This window comes from Copadichromis virginalis, linkage group LG13 (genome assembly GCF_057382275.1).
Source record: "Copadichromis virginalis isolate Kocher_CV1m ecotype Utaka linkage group LG13, C_Virginalis_male_GT1.1, whole genome shotgun sequence".
NCBI lineage: Eukaryota > Metazoa > Chordata > Actinopteri > Cichliformes > Cichlidae > Copadichromis > Copadichromis virginalis.
Window position 1 is genome coordinate 7717265 of NC_140630.1, and position 24193 is coordinate 7741457.

General features: G+C 38.6%; 1 protein-coding gene across 1 annotated transcript in view; it reads left to right on the top strand.

Annotated features, from left to right (window-relative positions):
• Nucleotides 1-575: 575 nt before the first annotated feature.
• bean1 (brain expressed, associated with NEDD4, 1) overlaps nucleotides 576-24193 on the top strand; it is a 54723-nt gene continuing 31105 nt past the window's right edge. The window contains exons 1-2 of the mRNA XM_085477083.1: nucleotides 576-1173; nucleotides 8416-8535. Coding sequence (XP_085333209.1) covers nucleotides 8511-8535 — 25 coding nt within the window. The 5' untranslated portion in view covers nucleotides 576-1173; nucleotides 8416-8510. The remainder of the gene's footprint in view (nucleotides 1174-8415; nucleotides 8536-24193) is intronic.

A 24193-nucleotide genomic window follows, 5' to 3' on the forward strand; every position in this document is an offset into this window, starting at 1 on the left:
GTTTCTTGGTGTGCAGGAGGTCCTGGGGGTTTAAATACAGGACAGGCCCCCATTTGTCAAAAACTAGCTTTGGGAAAGTGGCCAGCTGGAAATGGCAAGGGATGTAGTTTAGTTTTAATAAATGTATTTTATTAAACTTTAAAATATATATATATATATATGGGAAAGTCAGTAATTTCAGCAAGGCAGTGAGTGATTGTGAGCCATATGAGTTGCCAGGTTGTTCAAAGTGCAAACGCAGAAGCCTAATAGCAGGTTAACTAGCGGGGCATCATTTATAGGCTGGATGGTCCAGGTGAGAAACATTAACTAATAACCTTAGAGTAATAGCTCCATCAAACCTCCAAGATTAACCGAGTGTGGACCACTGCGTGTTAGGGCATCATTAAAATATTAGCGTTCAAACTTTTTTTAATGGTTTCAACAGTTCGCTTTCAGTTACTGATTTTTTCATACATCCTAAATTAAATGCTATCCTAAATGTATCGGAGCGTAACTGCGCTTTGTTTTTGGTGAGGGATTTCCTGGCTGCCTGTCTTACTATTGGCATATGCCTGCCCTGGATGATGCGCTTCTCTTCCCAGGCATGACACACTTACTTGGCTGCAGAGCCACGGGACAGAAACACGACGAGGAAGCAAGAGGACAGAGGCAGGCGAGGGAGGTGAGGATGCGGGTGAGAAAAGCGCGACAGATGACGATGATGATGGCGAGGACGGGGATGAAGATGAGAGTGATGATGCTATCGACGAAGGAATGGTCGTAGAAGAAGCGGAAGAAGAAGAACGGAAAATAAAGCTCTGCGGGATCGGAGGATAGTAACAGTGGTGATGCTGATCGTGAGGCAGTTTGGATTGTGAGTACGGGACCGCAGAGGCGAGGATGCTCGGACGCTCGGAGCACCTGCTCGCTCAGTTTTGATCATTGTGCAGGGTAAAACCTCCGGTATCACCGAGAGTTTAACGAAGCGCTATTCTGAGGAGGTGGGCCAAGTCCCAGGAGAGAGAGAGAGAGAGAGAGAGAGAGAGAGAGAGAGAGAGAGAGCTCTCCGAGGACCTTTGGACTGAGTGCCGGTGATCCAGCAGGGATGTTGTTGTTCTGTTGTCAGTGATGTGAGGCGACATTAAGGAGCTGGTGAAAGGAATCCTGGCACATATTCCTACATTTTTGCAGGTAAGCAGCAAATTGCTCTGTATCGCTTTCTGTGTCTCTCTCCTCATCCAAAAACTCTCTCTGTCTCTGGTGATCATATTGCTGCAAACATGTACACCCTTCTATGGAAAGATATAACACTAAATAGGGAGTTACAGGGAGGGGTGGTTGCAGTAAGTTCATGTTGACCTCTTCCTCACAGTATTTTGCCTCCCACGGATTAACATTATGTAATATTCAAGTAGGTGGACAGAGAGGAGATTAACAAGAATCTATAAAGTGTTAGCTGGTGCCATGTAAGTACATTTATTTTATTACTTGCATGCACACTGTACATGCACTCTAGTTAAAAACACATTGTACTAAAGTTACTGCATGCTTGATCATTTAAATTAAAAACATACACACAACATATAATATATCCTACAGCATGACTTGCAAACAAATGCTGTTCATAAATTGTGAAATTAGTGGTTATAGTCTATAAATTGATGTATAGTAACTCTAATAGAATCTCACTGCTTAATTAGTGGCTTTTACTGCTATTTTAAGTAGTTTTGTTAATTATAATTTAAAGTTTTACATGTGGGAGAGGGCTTTTGAACTGTTGAATTAATTGAAAAGTGTCTAAGTATTAATTCATATTGACGAGTTATAACGTGAATATGAACAAATGCTGAATAAATGCATATTGTGAGTAAAATAATATATTTTCACACTCTACATTTATCTAACATCCACCACACTGGCACATTATTGGTGAACTCTGTGACACAGGGGAGAAATAAAAGCACAAATACAAAAAACACAAATTGTAGGAGGCAATTACATGTAAGGCAAATTTACTGTTGGGTACCACAAACACCGTAGGTCCCTATAGGAGTATTGTAGGCGTGTTGTAGTGATTTTTGGATAGGCTCATCTCTATCTCGCTTGCTCAGCTTTCCTCCCAGGCTTTCCTCCCACACACTTTAACTCCTTTGTTTCAGCAGTGGAGTACAGTAGCCTTACAACCCTGCAGTTACATTAAAACTAACAAAGAGGAATGCTGCAGTCCAATGTCACTTTATCCCTTAGATCAAATACTAGGTTGTGTAACAAATATTCGGGTCTATAAAAGAGGCATAGAAGAAGAAGTACAGATAGCATATAGGTCAACTTTATAAGAGAAATCAAAATAGCAAAAAATAAATGCTTATCAACTAGAGAATACAAAAAACATAAAATTCCCCAGACATGGTAAAAGTGTAGTTAGCTATGTCCTTGTGTTAAAAGACGTATTTCCAGTTTTATTATGTGTGACATTTTCGGTGACATGTGGGTTGACGGTTTGATCAAAAGAGACTTGCTGTGTCAGGGCTGCAGGCACTTCTTAGTGCTCAGAGTCCCCAGAGAATATTAAAGCTCTGCCATGGGTTATCTAAGTGGTGCCTGTCTCCACTCAGCTATGAAGGTCAATGCTGCAAAAAGCCCTTTGACTTTACTCTGACACATACACTGTAACTTGGAGTAAACACTGGTATTGAGAGATTTCTTAAAAATTTATTTATACATTTTTTTAAACTTATGACATCTCATGTTTGGTATCGTTGTGCAGTGACCTTTCAGGTTAAATAGTTCAGTGTAAATGTGCCTGGAGGTGCAAATAGAACAAAGGAAGAACATGTGTTAACTTTAGGAAATTGATGTTTGCATGTTTGAATCCAAAGATTTAATGAGGATGTGGAAAAATGACAGAGCCTTGCAATTATCATAAACCCCATCAATCTCTCTTTAATGAAGCAAAATATTATTTGTTAGTTGTGTGCACAACAATTTTACAGTGTCTTTCACAGTGGAATTAGATCAATTGATGCTCTTTATCTGCTTTCTATGCTACAAATTACATAACTAATGTCACCATATGTCTTTAAAAATGTGATACATGTGGTAGCGTTGTATGTGATGTATTATTAAGACAACTTAGTGATTTTCCACAGAGGGGATCCTTTAATGCAGTAACAGGGTTAACGTAGATTAAGTGACAACCTTGAAACAAGCGATGAACACTGAGCTCCACGGGGACTGAACTTCCGATCCCCTCACTGTGGGGTTCAGTTCTGTGACCCACCCGTCACAGGAGCTGAACTCCTGGGCTTTAAAGGGTGGCATGGACATTCTAACCAAGGGTCCTGTCTGCCCAGCTCCAATCAGGAGTTGCTCTGAGATTGGTGCCGTACCCAGGACTGACAGGTTGAATGGATGACAGGGCTGTGTGGGCCAAATAGACTGTCAGAGAGAGCTGTGAGGAGATGGATGAGAAGAGGGAGAATGGGACACCGAAAGAACATCAGAGAGAGGGAATACCAGAAAATAGAGCTGAAGAAATGATGGAGTGCTGTTGTGGCTACAGGCAATACCTGATTCCCTCAATTTCTCTTTCTCTAACTGTTCCTGTCCCTCACCCTCACCCCCTTTTCTTTTCCTATCATCGCCTGCTTTTCTCTAATCTATGGGGTATTACAAGCTCTACACAGTGTCTGGAGCTGTTTTGCTACAGAACGAGTGTAGCACCTTAGAAATGTGTGATAGCTACTGTGACAATGGGCCCTACTTTCTGTATAAAACCACCAAAATTGCTTATAAATCGTAAACTATTAGTTTTTAAAATTTAGGAAATAAAATACTGCTAGCAACCAATGAAATGCTAAATGTTTATCAGTCATTGGTTGGTGTATGTTTTATGAATCATGTATTCTCACTCCCAGAACAGAAAATACAGTTATTAAGTCAAAGCTGCCTAAACACAAAGTTCTCTTTAGCATTAAGCCTGTGATGTCCGTGTTGCACCAATACCCAGCCCAGTAAGTCTGGTGTCTAAACCAAACCAGCTAGTAAAGGCACAAATAAACTAAAGTATCAAAAAAATCAAAATGGTAAGTATAACGAGACACAAGCTGCAGGTTTGCTTATCACCATCTTCTAAAATAGTATTGTAATCATTCATTTAAACCACTGACGGTGCATAAATGATGGGTGTAGGTTCTGGGTCTGAAAAGTGACGCAACAGTACAAGCGCCTTTAACGTTCATTCTTTTTATTAAATTATTATTTGCTGACTGAAGTCATAGTGACTATGTCCATCTTTTACATACAGTGTATGGTACCTTTATAATAGCATTTAAATAAAAGAACAGACTCACTATATAGTATTTATTAACAAAGGTTTTAAAAACCACTTTACAATAACCCTGCAGTTCATTACATACAAAATTATTTTTACTATTTAGTTCATATTAACAATTATACATCTATTCATCCATCTCCATCCATATCTTCCAGGTCAGTGTCGCAGAGGACCTGAGACATAGCTTAGCTGTCGTGGAGCCAGAGGCAGGGAACACCACGGATAGAGGGAAACAAACAACCATGCACAGTCAGATTTACAGCCACGAACAATTAAGAATCACTTAATCGAAAAATCATGTCTTTAAACTGTGGGAGGAAGCCTGAGTAATGAGAGAAAACCCAAGCAGGCACACAGAGAATAATATGCAAACTTCACATAGAAGCACTCGAGCCAGTCAGCTGTGAGGCAACAGTCATTTCAATTTACAACTGATAATAATCGTTGTTATTGTTCCAAATGATGTTGATGTTATTATTACTATTATCATTATTATTATTTTTTATTAGTAACCCTATACTGTTATGCATGTAGTATTGCCACACTTTATTGCTTTGGCTGCTTAGAGAGAGAACAGTATTTAGTGTCATCAGTCCGTCTGCATGTTGTCATGTGTTGCAACATATGTGAAGCTCTGGAGAATTGTGGTATAGTAGATGAGTTTCTGTGTTTGATTACAAAATCTAAAGGATATAAATACTATTTCCCACTCTGCTTGTCCAGTTAGAGTTTTCACAAGCCTTTTATCTCCAACAAACTCTCTCTAAGGACATTTACATGGAATGTTGAGAAATTGGCAGTTGTCTTGTGTTGGCAACTACGTAGAGCTCAGCTCTGTGAAGAAATGACATTATTCCTATTTTGAAATTTACAGCTATAAAAACTGAATATCTAGTGCATTTTTTCCTTTTGTGTGCATTCTATTTAATCAGGGGTGTCAGATTCACTTTAGTTCATTGGCCACATAGAGCCAAGTTTGATCCCAAGAGGGCCAGGCCACTGAAACCATTGCATAATAATCCACAAAAAATACCAAAGAAATGAAAAGAAAACACCTAAATCACAATAATGAACAGTCCATCTACAAAACAAATAACAGGCAACTCGAATTGTTTTTGTCTTAAGCAAAATACATGAAATTTCCATAATATCTCAGCAATGTCACTGAAGGTAAATATAACTGTGCCAGCACCAGCTCTCTCTATGCTTTGTGGTCTGGCATGACATTGGTTATGTCACTGTCTGTAAGAAACCAGTTAAAGAAAAAACAAATAGTGAACTAGTAGTAGTTTGTCACAAGTCCTTCTGTGCAGTGTTTTAAAAACACATCCAGCCAGGCTGGACTCTTCAGTGGGCTAAATCTGGCCCATAAAGTGGATTAAATAATCCGGTCCATTTTCCCACTGAAGTAACTTGTATATAAATATAATGTGTTTGTGTGGGGGTAGTATTTGTTTTTGTTTTTGTAGCTGTTGTGATGTGATGAGCCATTTGCTTTGCTTCTCGTTTGCTTCCCTTGTTTTCCTTTGAAAGCTATATATTTCTGTGTGCTTAGAGCTTTTAAACTTTTACATATAACATTTTATATATGTAATAAAAAATAAAGTGCATCTTCAAAATTTTCACTTTAAAGATGTGCATTGCTGTTGTATCTGTAATAGAGCTTCATGTAAAGTGAATTCAAACATAACTATATACATAAAATTATATTTTGGGGCCAAAGTACTTACATGTTGACAAAAAAACAAAAGTAATCTTTACTTTCTGTTGTCTTAATTTGGTACTGAATAATTTAAAGGATTTATTTCAAAGCACTTTTATGGAAATGCTTGATGGTAGATTGCAAGTTCCTTTCAGCTTTTTGATTTGGGAAATTACAATAAAAAAAGGTATGGATGAATTAAACTTGTAAAATGCAGTAAAAGGACAAAGCATGTGCTGCTTTGTTGTCTTGTTAAAGGCTGACAGCTAACACAAAAATCCAAGCACTGCAGCATCCATCTATTTTCTTCCACTTATCAAATTCAGGGTCACGGGGGGGATGGAGCCTATCCCAGCTGTCATGGAGGAGAGACAGAGTACACCATAGGCAGGTTACCAACATATCACAGGGCTAACAGAAAACCTTCCACAGCTTCACCCAATTTTTAATCGCCAATTAACTTAACGCCCACCTCATTCGACTTGGAAGGAAGCCAGAGGGAGAACACGGAAACACGGATTGGAACCTAGTATCTTCTTCCTGTGAGGTGACAGTGTTAAGCACTGAACCACCATGCTGCCCACAGTGTAACATGTTACTACAAAAAAGGCAAAAAAGCAGACAAAGCTACACTAAACTAAAATCTCCACTTAATTTAATTGAAATTTAGTGTGCTTTATCAGTAGACAGACCCCCCTTAATTTAGTTCACTCATCCCTCTAAGCAGTTCCTCTCTTAGCTTCAGCTCATCCTATTGAATGTTTGTTTGGGATTGAAAGTTCTGCTCTCTCTCTCACACACGCACACACACATAAACATAGTCCAGGACAAGACTGGAGTGAGAATAACTCACTATGTGTGAGAGAGGAGAGATCGTTCCGTCTAGCTGCCAGAGTGTGTTGTCCGTAATATCGGTCTGTGTGTGCAGGGACAGTTATATAATAACAATGCAGAAAGCATCACAGGTTCATGAGTCACAAACACACACACACACACATGCAGGCTCCTAACACTCTCACTGCGAACAGGAAGTGAGGCATTACAATCTTCCACGTGTTCACGATTTATCAGAATCAGAACAAATTGTAGCGTGACATATTATCGCTTTGACTTGACAAAGACAATGTGTTTGACAGCACGGGATGTGTTTACCAAACTCAACTCTGTCTGTAATGACCTTTTCCAATTTCTGTATCTGAATGCGGGATACAGACCTACGTCTCCACTGGTTCACAGCAGCTGTTCATGATTTTTGAGAAGAAAAAAGATGTTCACAATTAAACAAGCCTGTTGGATGTGTAAAAATAGAGATCCTCCTACATCGGATGGCATGCAATTCATCTCCGAGTTCCAAAACAAGAAGCCTGACCCTCAATAATACTTTTCTTGATGAATAAAAGGTTTTAAAAATGGCTGTGTCATTAATGTCAATAGTGAGTCAGTGGAGCGATGTGATGAATAAGAGAAGTCGACATGTAATGAAACGGAGGAAGTGCCTCTATTGATTAATGCAAAATTTATGCCTGAGGTAAAAGCAGCCTAAGCAACACTAATACATTTTCTGAAATGTGAAAAACATTAGCTTAGTTGTGGTGAAAATAAATGGAAAAGTAAATATAACAAAGAAAGCTTCAAGCTGGCATCTTGGTGTTTGTTCCTGAAAATAAATTAGCAATACAAGCCTTTATGAGGAGGAATAAGCATAATCATTTTACAGAGAGACTGCTCTAAAGTTAAGCAAATCAGAGAAAGTTTTATCCACAGGTTTCTTCTTGCTTTCAGATTTTTCAAAGTCGTACTTACAAAAATTATTCTTTTGATGCTAACGTGTTTTCCTGGCATCATTGTTATTTTGCATAGCTGTTGCACAACTACAGTAGAAGAGTTAAAGCCTTCAGTATACAGTATTACAAGTATTAGATCCTTGTAGTAAATTACTAGTATTTGCCTTTATATGTGTGTGTGGTTCAGCTATTGATTGGAACGCTTCAACCCTTTGGCCATGTTCCTGAAAGAGCAATAAAGACACACACACACACATTCAAATGTACACATAGATACACTCAAAGGATGGTGTGGGTGGCCACTTGACTGCCTCACAGACAGACAAATACACCTGCACACACACACAGACACACACACACATGTGGCCTGGGGCTTTCTAAACAGCCAAGCTCGGAGGTTGCAATTCGCACATCACTCTTTGCTACCTCCCTCTCTTCCTCCATCTCTCAGTAAAGCAACACAGCATCTCTCACGTTCTTTCATTTATTTCTCATTGGCCATCCACCCGCCTGCTGTTTGTTTTCTTTCCCTGCCCTCTTTAGGCTCACACCACACATTTTTTTCTCACTAATGTGCTGACCTTCCCATTGTTCTCTGTCTGTCTTTGTAGTTACATGTATAGCAGCACTGTGTCATACAGACCAGTAGAAGTTGGCTTCCTGCCTGCTGAGATGTGCCAATAGGAAACACTTTGAACAGGGGTTCATGCTGATGAAATTGATCTGCTCAGGTAAGGAACAAGTATGACATATTGATATTCAAAAGCCTGTAAATGAACAATTGTAATGTCAAACTGCATCTATGGGACTTCATTCAAAAGGTGAAAATTTATTCTTTTATGGAATATTTTCTAGAAAATGTCTTGTTTAGCATGCAGCTAAAACATAGCCTAACCCAAACCTGGTCACATGCAGTCTGGAGCACAGTGTGTGAAAAAAAACACATATAACATAAATTGTCTTTAACAATGCTATTGATCAGTTTTACTCTAAATTAATCAAGAAAAAGGCAAAAGTTATTATGTCGTGCTGGTACCAGACATAATGAGATTTGTTTTTGTTATTGAGGTAATCCTTTGTTTATTTTTAGTTGGATTACAGGTTGAGCTTTTAAACCCCAGAGAACGAGTTAGACATATTTATAGAAGCTCCCCATCTCAATAAAAGATGAATCGCTGTCTTATGCAACAACTCCTGACCACAATGAAGACAGGATGGAGATGGAAGGACAGAGGAACAGATGGATAGATAGATGGAGAAGCAGATGGATTGCTGGATGCATGGCTCTTGCAGATGTGTTTTTTTCTGTCAAGGTTGCCCTTCAAGAAAAGGATCCATCCTTCTTCACTCCTGTAAATTTCTCTAGTTTCCTCTAGAATATGACTCGGTTTCTTTATCAGTTTCTCTTTCCCTCTATTCACCACTCTGTTGCTCACACCTTTAATATCGCCGTCATTCTCTCCTTTTGACTCTCTCCCACTTTCTCGTTCTCCTCTCTGATCTATTATTCACATCCCTCTCTGACTCTTCTCTTTCTCCCTTGACACCTGAAATCTCTCCATCCCCTTCAGGGTGTTTAGGCCTCCACCGACAGTGCTTCCCTCCCAGGAAAAGAAATAGAATGATGAATAAAAGAACAGAGTGAAGAGATAGATAAAAAGCTTTGGTATGGGTGGCTCTATCGATATGCCAAGGTATTTCTTCCAGGCTGAGCTGGTAGCATTCAGACAGAGCTGAAAAGGAGAGCATTTGCAATGTTGCTGCAGTTTTTCAACACAGAACTGTTGCCAAAAATGTTTTTTTTTCTTTTTTTGCTCATTACTGAAGCGTAGTATCCAGCATTAGTGAGCTTAAATGCAGTATTAACTGCAGTGTTTTTCAATATTTGACCGAATTTCAAAGCATGTTGTGAATTTTTTTCATTGAGCTCTTAGTGTCACTGCATTTGGTTGTTTTGAGGATGACACGTGGCAGCAGTTTATCCCTGAGCTTCATTGCAGCTGTGCCCCTGAGAAGGGCATGCATTTCCCAGCTGCCAGTAAAAACATCCACATCTGTCTTCTTTTTCTTGAAGACAGGAAAATGCAGTCAGTGAAGATATTCATGGAGTAAATATATGATTTATTCAGACACTCTTCCGCCTTCAGCATGTCCATAAATTCATTGTGTAGATGTCATAATAAGGTGTTAATGGGTGTATTTTAACCCAAACCAAAACCAAGTACAGAATGAGTACTGAAGCTGAATGCTGACACTCAAACTAATGTTACAACTGAGTGCTTTGGGGCAGGGATAGCTCAGTAGGTAAAGTGGTCGCCCCATGATCGGAAGGTCGGCGGTTCGAATCCACTTAACGGCTACCCTGAGGTACCCCTGAGCAAGGTACCGTCCCTACACACTGCTCCCCGGGCACCTGCTTAGTGGGCTGCCCACTGCTTCACTGAGTGAATGGGTCAAATGCAGAGAAAAACAAGTAATTTCCCCATGGGGATCAATAAAGTATCCATTATTATTATTATTTAAGTCACTGACTCACTGTCACCAGTCTCCAAAGGTGGAGTTTTGTTGCTATATTAAACTGAACACCAACTCTAACTTCCATTCAATGCAGTAAAACAACCAAATTTCAACTAAGATTAGGTAATAAATGACTCCTTGTAGGAAGAGGATGACACCAAATTGAAAGCAACTGAAAATGGCTATTCAATGAGCTGAAAGTATTCAAAATGATAAATGTTAAGAACATTAACTGCTAATGATCATATAATAAACGGCATCTATTGAAATGTATCATAAGGTATAATAATGAAATAGTTAATGGTCTTGAACTGTAAAGATGTAACAATGTCATAAAGGTTATTTGAACAATTAAGAGAATTTATGTTCTAGTGAACACTTATATTGTCTAAGTATTAAGTGAAAAAGTCTGTGCAGGAGATAAAAGCTAAACATAATCTACATATAAGATCAATGGCATGCGTGTGTGTCAGATGAAGGCAGATCTGAAATAGAATCTTCTTCCGTTCCTCCTCACTGCACACATCGTCTATCCGCGCTTGCCATATCCCTCCACCAAACCATCAATCATCACATTCCCATGCTTTATGGTAATAGGAGGAAAAACTGCATTTAACGGCATTTTACCTTCTACCTCACCTACCTATCTCTCTTTGTCCCTCCATCCATCCATCTGTCTGAGCTCTCATCCAATCCAGACACAGTATGAGGTTGTTTATTTAAATCTATTTAAATGGATATGAGGCGTGGGCATATACAGGGATATTTCACGGCCCGGCAGGTCAGCAAATATCAAAGCTGTTCCAGCTCACTAACCCCTGATCTCAGGGCCCATAGACATTTAGTACATACCACAGGTGGTCAAAGTTATGTCTATAAGTGATTGTGTATGAGAAATAATTCTATCTATCTATCTATCTATCTATCTATCTATCTATCTATCTATCTATCTATCTATCTATCTATCTATCTATCTATCTATCTATCTATCACCACCTGAAGAAATGAGCGACAGAAGTGATGAATCATGGCTGAAATTAAAAGGAGTGAAACAACTGCTTCTCTTCTAAGATTAAAAGGCCAAACTGGATGAGGTGTCTTGGAACAGTTTAAAGAATAAGAAAAAACAGAAAGTGCAAGGGAGGGGAGAGGAAGGAGAAGTGAAGGGTAAATGTCTTTGCTAATGTCTTTGGTGCCAATATTGACTAACACTGGCTCCCTCTGACTTTAGTACACTTACTGCATCCTCTTCAGATCGTTAGCTCTGTCATTAGAAAATGGACCTGTTGGCTCAGTTGTTCATTGTCATCACATTGGATGGATGGATGGACGGCTGTACGGACGGATGGCCAGACGGACAGATGGATGGCCAAACATCACATTTTCTTAATGGAAATATGAGCTTCTGAGATTTAAATTCAGTGTCAATGTTCAGTGAGAACTAATTATTTTTTCAAGGCTACTTCCTGACAGGGTGGACTGTGTAACAGTGAAATGTCAATTAACCAAATTTGGAACAGGTGGGACAGTTAAGAAAAAAAAAATCCATCCATTCAACTTTCAGCTTCCATCTTCTGAAAGATAGAGGTAGATAATCAAGACAAACATTAGAATACATTCAAAAATGGTTAACAGTGTCACATGTAAAATTAGCTAGATGTGTAAAGATTACTTAGATAGTCAAAGGCAGAGGATGTTACTCATCTAATTTCTCACAACAGTCAGTTGTATCGATTAATGGAATTAATGATTGGTGGTTCATAATACAATTTCATAGCACACCATCATGTTATGTAACATCTTGATCCATGGAAATGTTAGTATCAGTCTATGACTGAGTCCAGACAGGAAAGGGGGTGCAGGTGCTGTTTTAACACAATTTAAAACATTGCTTTTCATCCCCTCCCTTAAATTTTTTTTATCATCTTATCCCTCTCCACCCTTTTCTGGCTTATATCCCCTGCACAGCACTTCTGACAAAGAAGGAAAAAAGAGAAAGGGCAACCTAAAAGGGCAAAGCAACACAAGGATTTACACACTGAAACCCAAAGAGAGAGTGAGACAGCATGTGAGGGGAAAAGGGTCAGGGAAAGAAAGACATCAGTCTTCTAATTCAAAGGGGAGGTGTCTGTCTGAAATGGAATTCTGTGATATGATGTTACAGATTTTTTGGTTTTTTATTTATCAGACTGCTCCAGTTGGCCCTGTGCACTCAGCACTTGCTGGACTTGGTATAATCGTACTTTAGTGACCTGACAGAAAGACAGAAACGCATTTACTGCAATTCAATATAAGTGAAGGATATCAGATACAGTACAAGTTGCGAGAAGCAGACAGATTTAGATGTAATAGATAGTATACAGTTGCAAAAGAAAAAACATTATAGATTTCAACACCATTTCCAAACAACTCCAAGTTGAATTTTCACCTAACCTTATGAGTGTTGTTCGCAGAGGCTAAAAATTGCCCAGCTGGGCATGTGGCCGCCTGTCAAACTCTCAGTGGACACTTCTGAATCTGCTTCTTTCTTTTTAAAATGTCAGAACAATTTCTCAGCTTTTGTCTGTTCAGTCAGGCTTTAAAGGCGATAATGTTGTTATGGAGATAATTGTGTAACAAGAAAGTCATCACAAAACTGTTAAAAAGTCATTTTTTGGAACTCGCAATGATGACCACTTTTTTTCAGTCAACCGAAGAGTTTATTATTGGCAGGTTTCAACAGTGTTACTAATGAAGGTAAAATATCAACTGGAAGTTTTATAACAAAATTCTTACATCAAATTTTCAAATCTACTCTATCAGATAAACTTATCAAATAAAAATAAGAAGAAGAATAAAACATAGATACATTAACTATTATATACATAGTACATTTCTACTCTGATCACATTCAGACATTGACAGAGCTTTATAAGTATTCTCTGCCTATCATGCACAGTTTCAAACTCTGCATGGGGGTTTAATCGGATTGGGAGCAATTTGGGCGATCGGTATGTTGCCCAAGGACACTGACATGTGGACTGGAGGAGCTGGAGATCGAACTACCGACCTTCCAACTGGCTCTGCCTCCTGAGCCACAGCTGTTGTTTTTGACTTCATGGTGTTTTGGCTTTCATACAAGTCATGAAGTCTGATGGATGACTGGTAATATAAGCAGAACAGGAGTTTTAAAAAGTAATTGTTTTAGTCCACGTGACCTGACTTTCTTGCACCTTGTATCTTAGCTGTACTACACGCTTGCTTTAAACAGGTTTTTAGTTTGTAATGTGTTCCTGTTAGAAGAGTTATTTTGAGTCATTTTTGAGTGTGCTACTGAAGCACAAATGCTCCCAAAATGCAATGCACAAAAGAAATGTAGCGTCTTTTCAAGTTAAAAAAAAAAATGTAAGTTGTAGTGAAACAGTTCCACAAAGTATTCAGTCTTAAAATGTCTCTTTGTTCAGTTTTTATCACCAGCAGCTTTCAAAATCTGAAGTTTCTTTTTCAGTTGGTCTACTTACTAAAGAGGTTTAGTGATGCTGGTGTTCGCCCCAGCATGCATCCCAGGGTGCCTTTTCAGAGACACAGCAGAAATGGATGAAAGCAGACAGTGATGGACACTCTCAAGCGAGTAAGGGTGTACTGCCATCTTGTCAGCTGCTTAGAGCAACAATGTGGAACCACAAGAGAACAGAAGTGGGGTAAGCAGGTGCAGCTGTCACCTCACAGTCAAGTGTGATAGGGTAAGGCACCTGTCACTCAAGAAGAAACAGCCATGCAGAAACTCTAACCAGTTCAACTGAGGTGTTTTGTGTGAAGTGACAGTGCTCTAAAATGTAAAAAGGGTAACAGTAAAATGTTATCCTTTATCCTTTATGCTCAAGGCTTTTTTCCACTTGGCAAAGGGGACTGGAGGTGTTATGTTGTGACTTGTGGAAGGACTCAGCGACAGGAAATTAGTCACTTAATCTACAAATGCATCTGAGCTTCACAATCTCTTGTGAGAAAACACTTTATTTTAGTGAATTTTCCCACAAGACTTTAGTGAAAATGGTCAAGGGTGCACATGGGAACACACAGCAGACAGTATGGTGTGTTTACTGTCTGTGTGTGTGTGTGTGTGTGTGTGTGTGTGTGTGTGTGTGTGTGTGTGTGTGTGTGTGTGTGTGTGTGTACAAACATGCTATTTTTTGCTGTCTTGATTTACAGTACCAATCATAGCTGGATATAAAGTGCTCCCTGAATTCCTATGGCTCATTTTCCAGTCTGTACTGGCTCCATCCTGCTCACTGAGCAATCATAATTTCCAGTTATTATAAATCAAAACTGGATTTCCAGGGATGACTGACCAATCACAAAAAGTATATACTGCAATCAGTGGTAGGATTTATTCAGTGTTGTGCACACCACTGAGATACCACAGTCTGACTTTGTGGTTCATATGTGCATGAAAGAATATTAATACATATTTCTGTTCCTCTGCACATTGACACAACTAGTTCACAGGACACCCCGTAAACCTCCCAGGTCTCTGATGCACCTGCTCATTAAAAACTTTCCCTTCCTGGTTCTTGCCAAATCAACACCGCCAACAGCTGCAAGTACATTTTACTTTGAACTAACTAACTAAGTGGACCAGTGAAGGAATTTGTTTGGAGCCGTGTAAGATCACCTGTCTTATTATGCTTGTGTTCAGCACGATGGCAGCCTATTTGCTTCTACAACCAATGGACACAAATAGTTGGCTATAGTTACCTTGTAACAACCCTTTGAGCACTCACATTTGCATGTTATAACCAATCAGCATGTTCTAGGACTGAAAAATGAAGCCAATGTGAAAGCACCAGAAACCACAGATCCCCACAGACACTTATGTTGAAATCCCTAATTTTAGCTATAAAAACCTGTCGTATGCTTATGGTCCCCAATTCATAACAACTGCAAGTTTTATCAGGTTTAAAGTTCGGTGTGTGTAGCTATAGTTTGTGCTCTAGTTTTGCTTAGTGACATACTAGTATTCTATTAGTCTTTTAGCACCTGCACCCTGACATTAACTAATTCTGCTCTTGTGTCCAAGACAGTAACTTCTAGCTCTAAAAACCAACAACATAGCAGGCAAAAAACTAAATTTGAGGGTTATGAAGCCTAGAAACCACTGGCTGATGTCACCATGACTATGACCTTGTTTTCAGAAACTATGTTTGGCTATAATCTGTATTAATTAGCTAATTAAATTATGTTTCGGAGTTTGGATAATCTTTGCTAATTGCCTATCACCAATATAGAGAGTGGCACCAGTCTTACGTCATTAGCATGGAATTGACCTAATTTGACAGCTGTAAGTATTTATTTCCTCCTAGATTAAATAATAGGTAAGCCAGAATACAATAAGAATTAAAAATTCTAATTTGATGCCAAGTGTGAACCTCGGTATGCTTCAGACTCATTCTTCATCATGTAAATGCTAACAAAGCAGATATAGTATTTAGGCTAGTTTGACAATGCTACACTGATAACCTAAATCCTCTGACAGATTATTTTTTACAATTCATGATTGATAATATCATCTAAATTATCTGGTTAGTGTGCCAGCAGTTGTTTATGGAGATAAGCAATCCAAACAAGCGATTAACACAACAATAAAGGATGGTAGCAGATGAATGAATTAGAAAAGAGGTTGATGATTAAATGAGGGGAAAGCAGGAATATGGGCCAGCAGGGTGTGATAATATGTCTCTCTGTCATCTATCTCACATGGGAGGGCGAGAGACAGAGAGCGATTAAGGGGATGTATGATGTATTCTGACCCATATTCTCACACACAGCATGTTTTGTGACCCACATACTACCTCGTCCAATTACACATCTAAATGTTATACTAACATGTGTGTGACTAACTGCTTTCTGTGCGTTATCAAGAATGAACGCACAGTTGTACCTAGAATATGAAGCTTTTAAAGCTGGTTAACCTACATTCTGTTATGTTCTGTGGTTTGCTTTCAAAAGATCCTGGCAGCTCACTTGATAGTGGATAATATATTTTATTTTATTACATTTCAATGTTGCACTTCAGAAGTTTTACATTTATATTACATGATAACATCAGAGAGCAATCTGATCATCTATACTTACCAATGATTGCACAACCTTTCTTGGGAATAGTTGTAGTAGTTGTATAGACCCTAATAAGCATGGGAATAGCTTAATATGAATAGATCACAGGCCCATGGGCAAGTGATTTAAAACATCACTATTCCTCACACTGCAGGAATAAGCCCTGCCGAGTTGTTTGTGCTTGTTTCTTGTTCATAAGACATTGGACATTGGCCTGTTTTACATCTTTGCTGAATCAGCGTTGTGTAGCCAAGTCATCACTCAGTTTATACTACTGTAGTTGTCCATCATCTTGATGACGTTCATCATGATGACGTGTGTAAAGCTTGCATAAAGCTTTGTGAAAAGAAACAAATCCTCAGTATATGATAAATGAAAAATGCCTTAAACAGGCATCACCCTCATCCATCTTGCTGAGTCGCTTAAAGCATGCATTTATGTTTTTTCTTTTTTACTCTTTTCTTACTTTTACCATTATTTTTCACTTTCTTGCACCTGTGAATACAGACATAACCAGCCAGCCCACAATAAATAAGCTTATACACAGGGGATAGTTATGTAATACAAATAGTTCACCTAATGTACTGCTTTTTAATTATATTGTCCAATCGATCAGAAAAAGCTGAAGTAATGGTGTACCCTATGTAATCTTCAGTATTTATTAATGGCTGTTATGATTTTGTAGTGCTGTATTTTAATACTTTAAACCTTTGAGCAAGGATCACTAAACACGAGGAACAGCCAACCCTGCTTCTAACATAAAATCTACAGTTATATAATTTATGAAAATTATGTTTTAAACCAAGGTCGGCTGAGCATAAGCAGAAAAAAATGACAAATTGTTGAAGTGGAACTCTAATTTGGACACACACTGAAGTATTGTGTTCAGAAATAACAGCATACAGTTTGGTAACATTAGAAAGCTTTACTAACAGCTTCTGTGACCCATGGCTGACATTCTGCCCGTGGTATAGTGGATGTACTCCAGGACTCAGCAGCATCACTTTGGATGTAGCAGAATGTACAACACCCAAACACACTTGACACTCTCATCCAGAGAGAAGAGGAGTGCTTTAGCTTTTCTTTGTGAGGTGTGAAGTTACTCCGAACCCGAAACTAGAAGAAAATATTTCGGCACATGCGAGGCACTTTGCTGTTGTTTTCTTCCAGTGCGAATGTAGGTCCTCCTGTTTTTCCTTCTCCAACTCCTCCTCCATTCCCTGCTCCATTGGTAATGGAACATGATGGTTTAATGGACAATGTTCTCCCTCGTCCAATGCCAGTCTTCCTGGCATTCATTCAATACAACAACAGGAAGGATTAAAGACCGAAAGGGAAGGAGAAGAGCAAGACAGCATTGAAAGAGAGAGGAAGAGAGGAGGTTGAGTGAGAGATGTTCTCTTTGTGCTTCCTGTTGTCCTTTGACCTGGCAGTAGGAAGCTTAAAACTTTTCCAGTCACTGCACAAGTGAAGAGATAACATCTGTCATTTAATGTCATGACTGCAGCACTCACAAATTGACACTGTTTGAAAAAATTCTGTTGCATTTAGAGGATCAACATTTTTTCATAAGACTGTAAATGTTATTATTATTACTACTACTATTATTATTACTATTATTATTATTGTTATTATTATTATTATTATCTGCAAATTAGTTAAATGAAGGACATTGACAACATAGAACTACCTTTTGTTTTATTTTTTCATTGCAAGCCTCTTTCTTTACTTTCAGTACCTCACAGGTACAGGTTTTTCTTTTTCCTGAATATCCCATATAAAATAGCCATGTTTGGCTTGATTCATTCTGAAAGCAATAGTTTTAGTGTCAAGACTGATCACATGTTAGAAAAGGAGGAAAAATATTGTTTCTGCAAGCAGTGCAATATTTCTGCCACCCAGACAAGTTCACAGACTGGATGTTAACCTGCTGCTTCTGATGCTGAACACAAGTGTTCAGCATCAGAAGCAGCAGGTTAACTTCACAGTGTGACACATAAGCTTTGTGTAAAAATGGCTATTTCATTAGTTATACTTTGCAATTATTGGTTGGGCCCCTTTTGCCTCCAGAAGTACCTTAATTGTTTGTGGCATACATTCAACAAGAGGCTGGAAACATTCCTCAAATATTCTGGTCCATATTGACATGATGGCATCATACAGTTGATTTGCAGATTTCCAACACATCCCAAAGGAGTTCTATTGGATTAAGATCTGCTGACTGGAGGCCATTTGAGTACAGTGAAGTCATTCTCATGTTCAAGAAACCATTCGAGATGGCACAGTGTGTTATCCTGCTGGAAGCAGCCACCTGAAGATTGGTACACTGTGATCATGACGGTATGGGCATGGTTAGCAACACTACTCATGTAAGCTGTGGAGTTTAAATGATGCTCAGTTCATACTAAGAGGACCAAGTGTACCTAAAACATTACACCACAACCAGCAGCCTGAGGAAATGTGAAAGCGGGATGGATCCATGCTTTCACTTTGTTTATGTTGAATTCTGACACTACCATTGAAATTGTCACATCAGAAATTAAGATTCATCGGACATAGCATCATTTTTCCAATGTTTTATTGTCTAACTTAGTGAGCATGTGTAAATTGTACCTTTAGTTTCCTGTTCTTAGCTAACTTGTGTGACTTCTGGTGAGGTCCTGTCCTGTTTTATCCCATTTGCTTCAAGGTTCAAGGTTTTATGAAGTCAGAGTTGCTATTGTGCTCTAGTTGTAACAAGTGGTTATTTGAATTAATTTTGCTATCCTATCCTTTTGCTGAAAGCACTCTGGCTATTCTCCTCTGGCCTCTGACTTTAACAAGACATATTGGCCCATAAAGCCGCTTCTCAATGGGTAATAAGGACGTATTTTCTCTTCTTCAGAACATTCTCTGTATCAGAATCAGAATGCTTTAATAATCCCTAATAAAATTATGTAAACCCTAGAGATGGTTGTTTGCAAATTTCCAGTTTGTGAAATATTCAGAAAAGCCCATCTAGCAGGTCTTCATTCTTAAATACATCATGGCGCTAATTAAATACTTGCATTAACAAGCAGATGTGTAGTTGCGTGAGTGTATGTCACTAGTTTTGGGGGGTTTTTAAGCTTCATGAAATACTTTGGAAGAGTGTCTTACTGAAAGAAACCATCAAAAAAAAAGCTCATAGCCAAAGTAAGAGAGACCCTGAAGGCTTCTACCAAAAACAATTAGGTTGGAAATGTTCCTTATTTTGTAATGATAAACAAATAAATGTAACATTGCATTTGAAAAAAACACCAGCTGAGAGGTTAATTAGTGTCTGTGCTAGCTGATGCAAATCCAGCATGGGTTAGATGCACACAGAGGGGTTTTCAAATACACTCAAATCTCTGCAGTCCCTGCTAAGCATGAAAACTCTGTACAAAGGCGCATTAAATCATGTCAAGACTCTCCCAGCAGTGGTAAGTTAGACATATTGAAGTAAAGTGCCAACTTTCTATTCTTTCTAGTCTTTTTTTAATTAGCTAAACAATAATGTGTGGAGCACAAACACTTTTGGCTTCATGTCAAACAAAACAAATCACCCGACCAGACACTGCCAGCAATTATTTAAAAAATGTGGTTATGAAAAATACAACTAATAGACTAATAAACCCTCAGTAGTCTCCCTTGTATACCTTTAGATACAATAATGAACCCACTACAGAATGTGTCAAAATGTCAGTCATTGTGAAGAAGAAATTTACAAGAATGTGATTGTATCATGTTTAAATGACACCAATGATTCAGTGCCAAGGAAAGAAAAACAATTATAAACATGCTGATTCAGAATATGTGCACAAAGTGACATGTTCTTAGTTTCATTAGCGTCCTGCTGAGCACTAGCTGTTTTAAAGACACAGTCAGGTAACGAGTCAAAGAGAAACCAATTAAAACTAGCTGTGAGGTTGTGAGCTAGCACACACAGGTTCACTGTGCCTTGGCATTAAATCGTTGGAGTTCTACTGAAAAGAAAAAGGCAATTTTTCATCTTTTCAGAGAAAGACTATCCGTAAAGCAAAGGTAAGTAACGTTACCTCAATGTCTTGTGACTGAGAACTACATTAACACCATAATATCCCTCTGTGTGGATGGTGCAGAGAGAGATGTTTCATAATAAAGCAGCAATAAACAGTGGAGGAACTACCTCTTCCTAATAAGTAAACACATGTCTTCATGCTTTCCGGTACCGACACAGTGGAGAACCACAGCAATACAGGGAGTGCAAAATTATTAGGCAAGTTGTATTTTTGAGGAATAATTTTATTATTGAACAACAACCATGTTCTCAATGAACCCAAAAAACTCATTAATATCAAAGCTGAATGTTTTAGGAAGTAGTTTTTAGTTTGTTTTTAGTTTTAGCTATTTTAGGGGGATATCTGTGTGTGCAGGTGACTATTACTGTGCATAATTATTAGGCAACTTAACAAAAAACAAATATATACCCATTTCAATTATTTATTTTTACCAGTGACACCAATATAACATCTCCACATTCACAAATATACATTTCTGCCATTCAAAAACAAAACAAAAACAAATCAGCGACTAATATAGCCACCTTTCTTTGCAAGGACACTCAAAAGCCTGCCATCCATGGATTCTGTCAGTGTTTTGATCTGTTCACCATCAACGTTGCGTGCAGCAGCAACCACAGCCTCCCAGACACTGTTCAGAGAGGTGTACTGTTTTCCCTCCTTGTAAATCTCACATTTGATGATGGACCACAGGTTCTCAGTGGGGTTCAGATCAGGTGAACAAGGTGGCCATGTCATTAGTTTTACTTCTTTTATACCCTTTCTTGCCAGCCACGCTGTGGAGTACTTGGACGGGTGTGATGGAGCATTGTCCTGCATAAAAATCATGTTTTTCTTGAAGGATGCAGACTTCTTCCTGTACCACTGCTTGAAGAAGGTGTCTTCCAGAAACTGGCAGTAGGACTGGGAGTTGAACTTGACTCCATCCTCAACCCGAAAAGGCCCCACGAGCTCATCTTTGATGATACCAGCCCAAACCAGTACTCCACCTCCACCTTGCTGGCGTCTGAGTCGGACTGGAGCTCTCTGCCCTTTACCAATCCAGCCACGGGCCCATCCATCTGGCCCATCAAGACTCCCTCTCATTTCATCAGTCCATAAAACCTTAGAAAAATCAGTCTTGAGATATTTCTTGGCCCAGTCTTGACGTTTCAGCTTGTGTGTCTTGTTCAGTGGTGGTCGTCTTTCAGCCTTTCTTACCTTGGCCATGTCTCTGAGTATTGCACACCTTGTGCTTTTGGGCACTCCAGTGATGTTGCAGCTCTGAAATATGGCCAAACTGGTGGCAAGTGGCATCTTGGCAGCTGCACGCTTGACTTTTCTCAGTTCATGGGCAGTTATTTGGCGCCTTGGTTTTTCCACACGCTTCTTGCGACCCTGTTGACTATTTTGAATGAAACGCTTGATTGTTCGATGATCACGCTTCAGAAGCTTTGCAATTTTGAGACTGCTGCATCCCTCTGCAAGATATCTCACTATTTTTGACTTTTCTGAGCCCATCAAGTCCTTCTTTTGACCCATTTTGCCAAAGGAAAGGATGTTGCCTAATAATTATGCACACCTGATATAAGGTGTTGATGTCATTAGACCACACCCCTTCTCATTACAGAGATGCACATCACCTAATATGCTTAATTGGTAGTAGGCTTTCGAGCCTATACAGCTTGGAGTAAGACAACATGCATGAAGAGGATGATGTGGACAAAATACTCATTTGCCTAATAATTCTGCACTCCCTGTATGTCTGTGCTGTCTGGTTGGAAAAGTAGTGCATTTGTGTCCGTTTAGCTGTGGAGAGGTAAGAATTGCACATACATAACCAGATGTGCTTGTATGCACTCTTCAAAAAAGTGAGATGGGTTTAGCGTGACACAGATGAAGCTTTGTGCAGGTTGAATACTGATTGGCAAAAAATTTGGCCTGACCATGAAAAGGAAGCAACTGTGTCATTTACTACAAAGGGGGAAAGAAAAAAAAGAATAAACATTTTTCAAAAAAGCAGCTTAAGAAACACAGACAGTGGTAATTTCCATTGTTTTTAACACTGAGTTTCACATCAACTCATTGTATGGTACAACTTTGGTTATCTTGGCAGCTGGATGAAAGACCCAAAAGAGCACAAGCAAGAATATCCAACAGAAATATTGTTCCACATATTTTTGAAACTGGACCTTGGTGATAATGAGCAGCAACATCTAGATGTTGGTCCACTAAGCTGCGCTTAGGCTCTACCTATGATCGATGCACAACAATGCCGGCTCTTAGGCCCAAATTCTAGAATAGAATTAGTCAAAATATTGTCAAATGGTATACTGGTACTGCATCTTTCTACTCAATTTGAGCACTCATAGTTCTTCTACTATCTATTAACCCATTCACACACTTTCATTCAGCTTACCTATACCTAACTACTTTTATCAAACATTGACACACACACTGATGAATTTGCTGAGGATCTTGCCCAAAGATGCTTTGACACATAGACTGTAGGAGTCAGGGATTAAGCCACTGACCTTTTGATTTGTAGATGCCCCACTCTAGCACCTCTGCTATAGCCATCCACAAAAAAGCAACAACAGGAACATTTAAAGCATATTTGCCTGTAACTACAGAATCCTGAACAGGAAATGTACATAAAAATTGGAGGGAAAGGATGTATGTGTTCCTCAATGATAAAAAACGCTTAATTTATTAAACCCTTTTTGGATGCCAAAGAGTTTTTTGATTTTTTTAAAGGTTCATAAAAAAAAACTAATGGAAGATTTTATTTTAACGCTGAAGACTGGAGAGGTCAAAAAGAAACAGACATACAGCTATTAAAGAATACTGAATGACACAAAATCAGTCATAGTATTTAAATCAAAAGATGTGCAACTGTAAATGTATCCATAATACTGCTGTCAAAATGTCCCCATTTCAAACTGAAAAGCACATTTAATTAATTGACTGCATGCTAACAAGGTAAATGGCCGTATATTGTGGTTGAGATGTCTTCAATATCACTTAGGCTGATTGGCTTGAAACCCCTGCTGTGTAGTCAGACACTTGCAATGATGATAATGCACCCTAATGAGCATCCTGAACGAATTGCATTGATACTGATTGTTATGTGTAACTGCCTTAATTGCCCCTCAGTGTCAAATGTGCTAAATGTTGTCCATTAGCTAATGAATGAGCTCACTTAAAACACATTTTCTAGACATACAGAGATTTTGAAAAAAATCAGTCACCTAAAAACAACTCACTTACTTCCTATGCAATTTTTTGATCGTGTGTTGTTACCTTGGAAAAAACTCTTCCTTTGATCCTATTTAAGAAAAAAATATATATATGCAAGAAATGCATTTATTTATATAAATTAGGCAAATATTTAGATGAACAGGACTAACTTGGTATGTTACTAAAGGTAAGAGAAAAATCACCAAAACCAATTCATCTTTCTACTGCCTACAGCAATCCTCCATGCTATGTTATGAGAAACATCTCCTAATGACTTACTGTATAGTGCGTCTTGATTAATCTTTTTTTCTAAATAATTATTACAAAGGGTGGTCAAACTTTAATACTCTTTTGAAGATGAGATTTTGTTTCTGCTATTACTCACATAGAATAAACATTTCTTCAAGTCACAACATACACATCTGCTATTCGACACAACTTTATCTACCATTGTAGCTAACCAATCAGACACACACAGTGTGACTGTGAGCAAAAATTG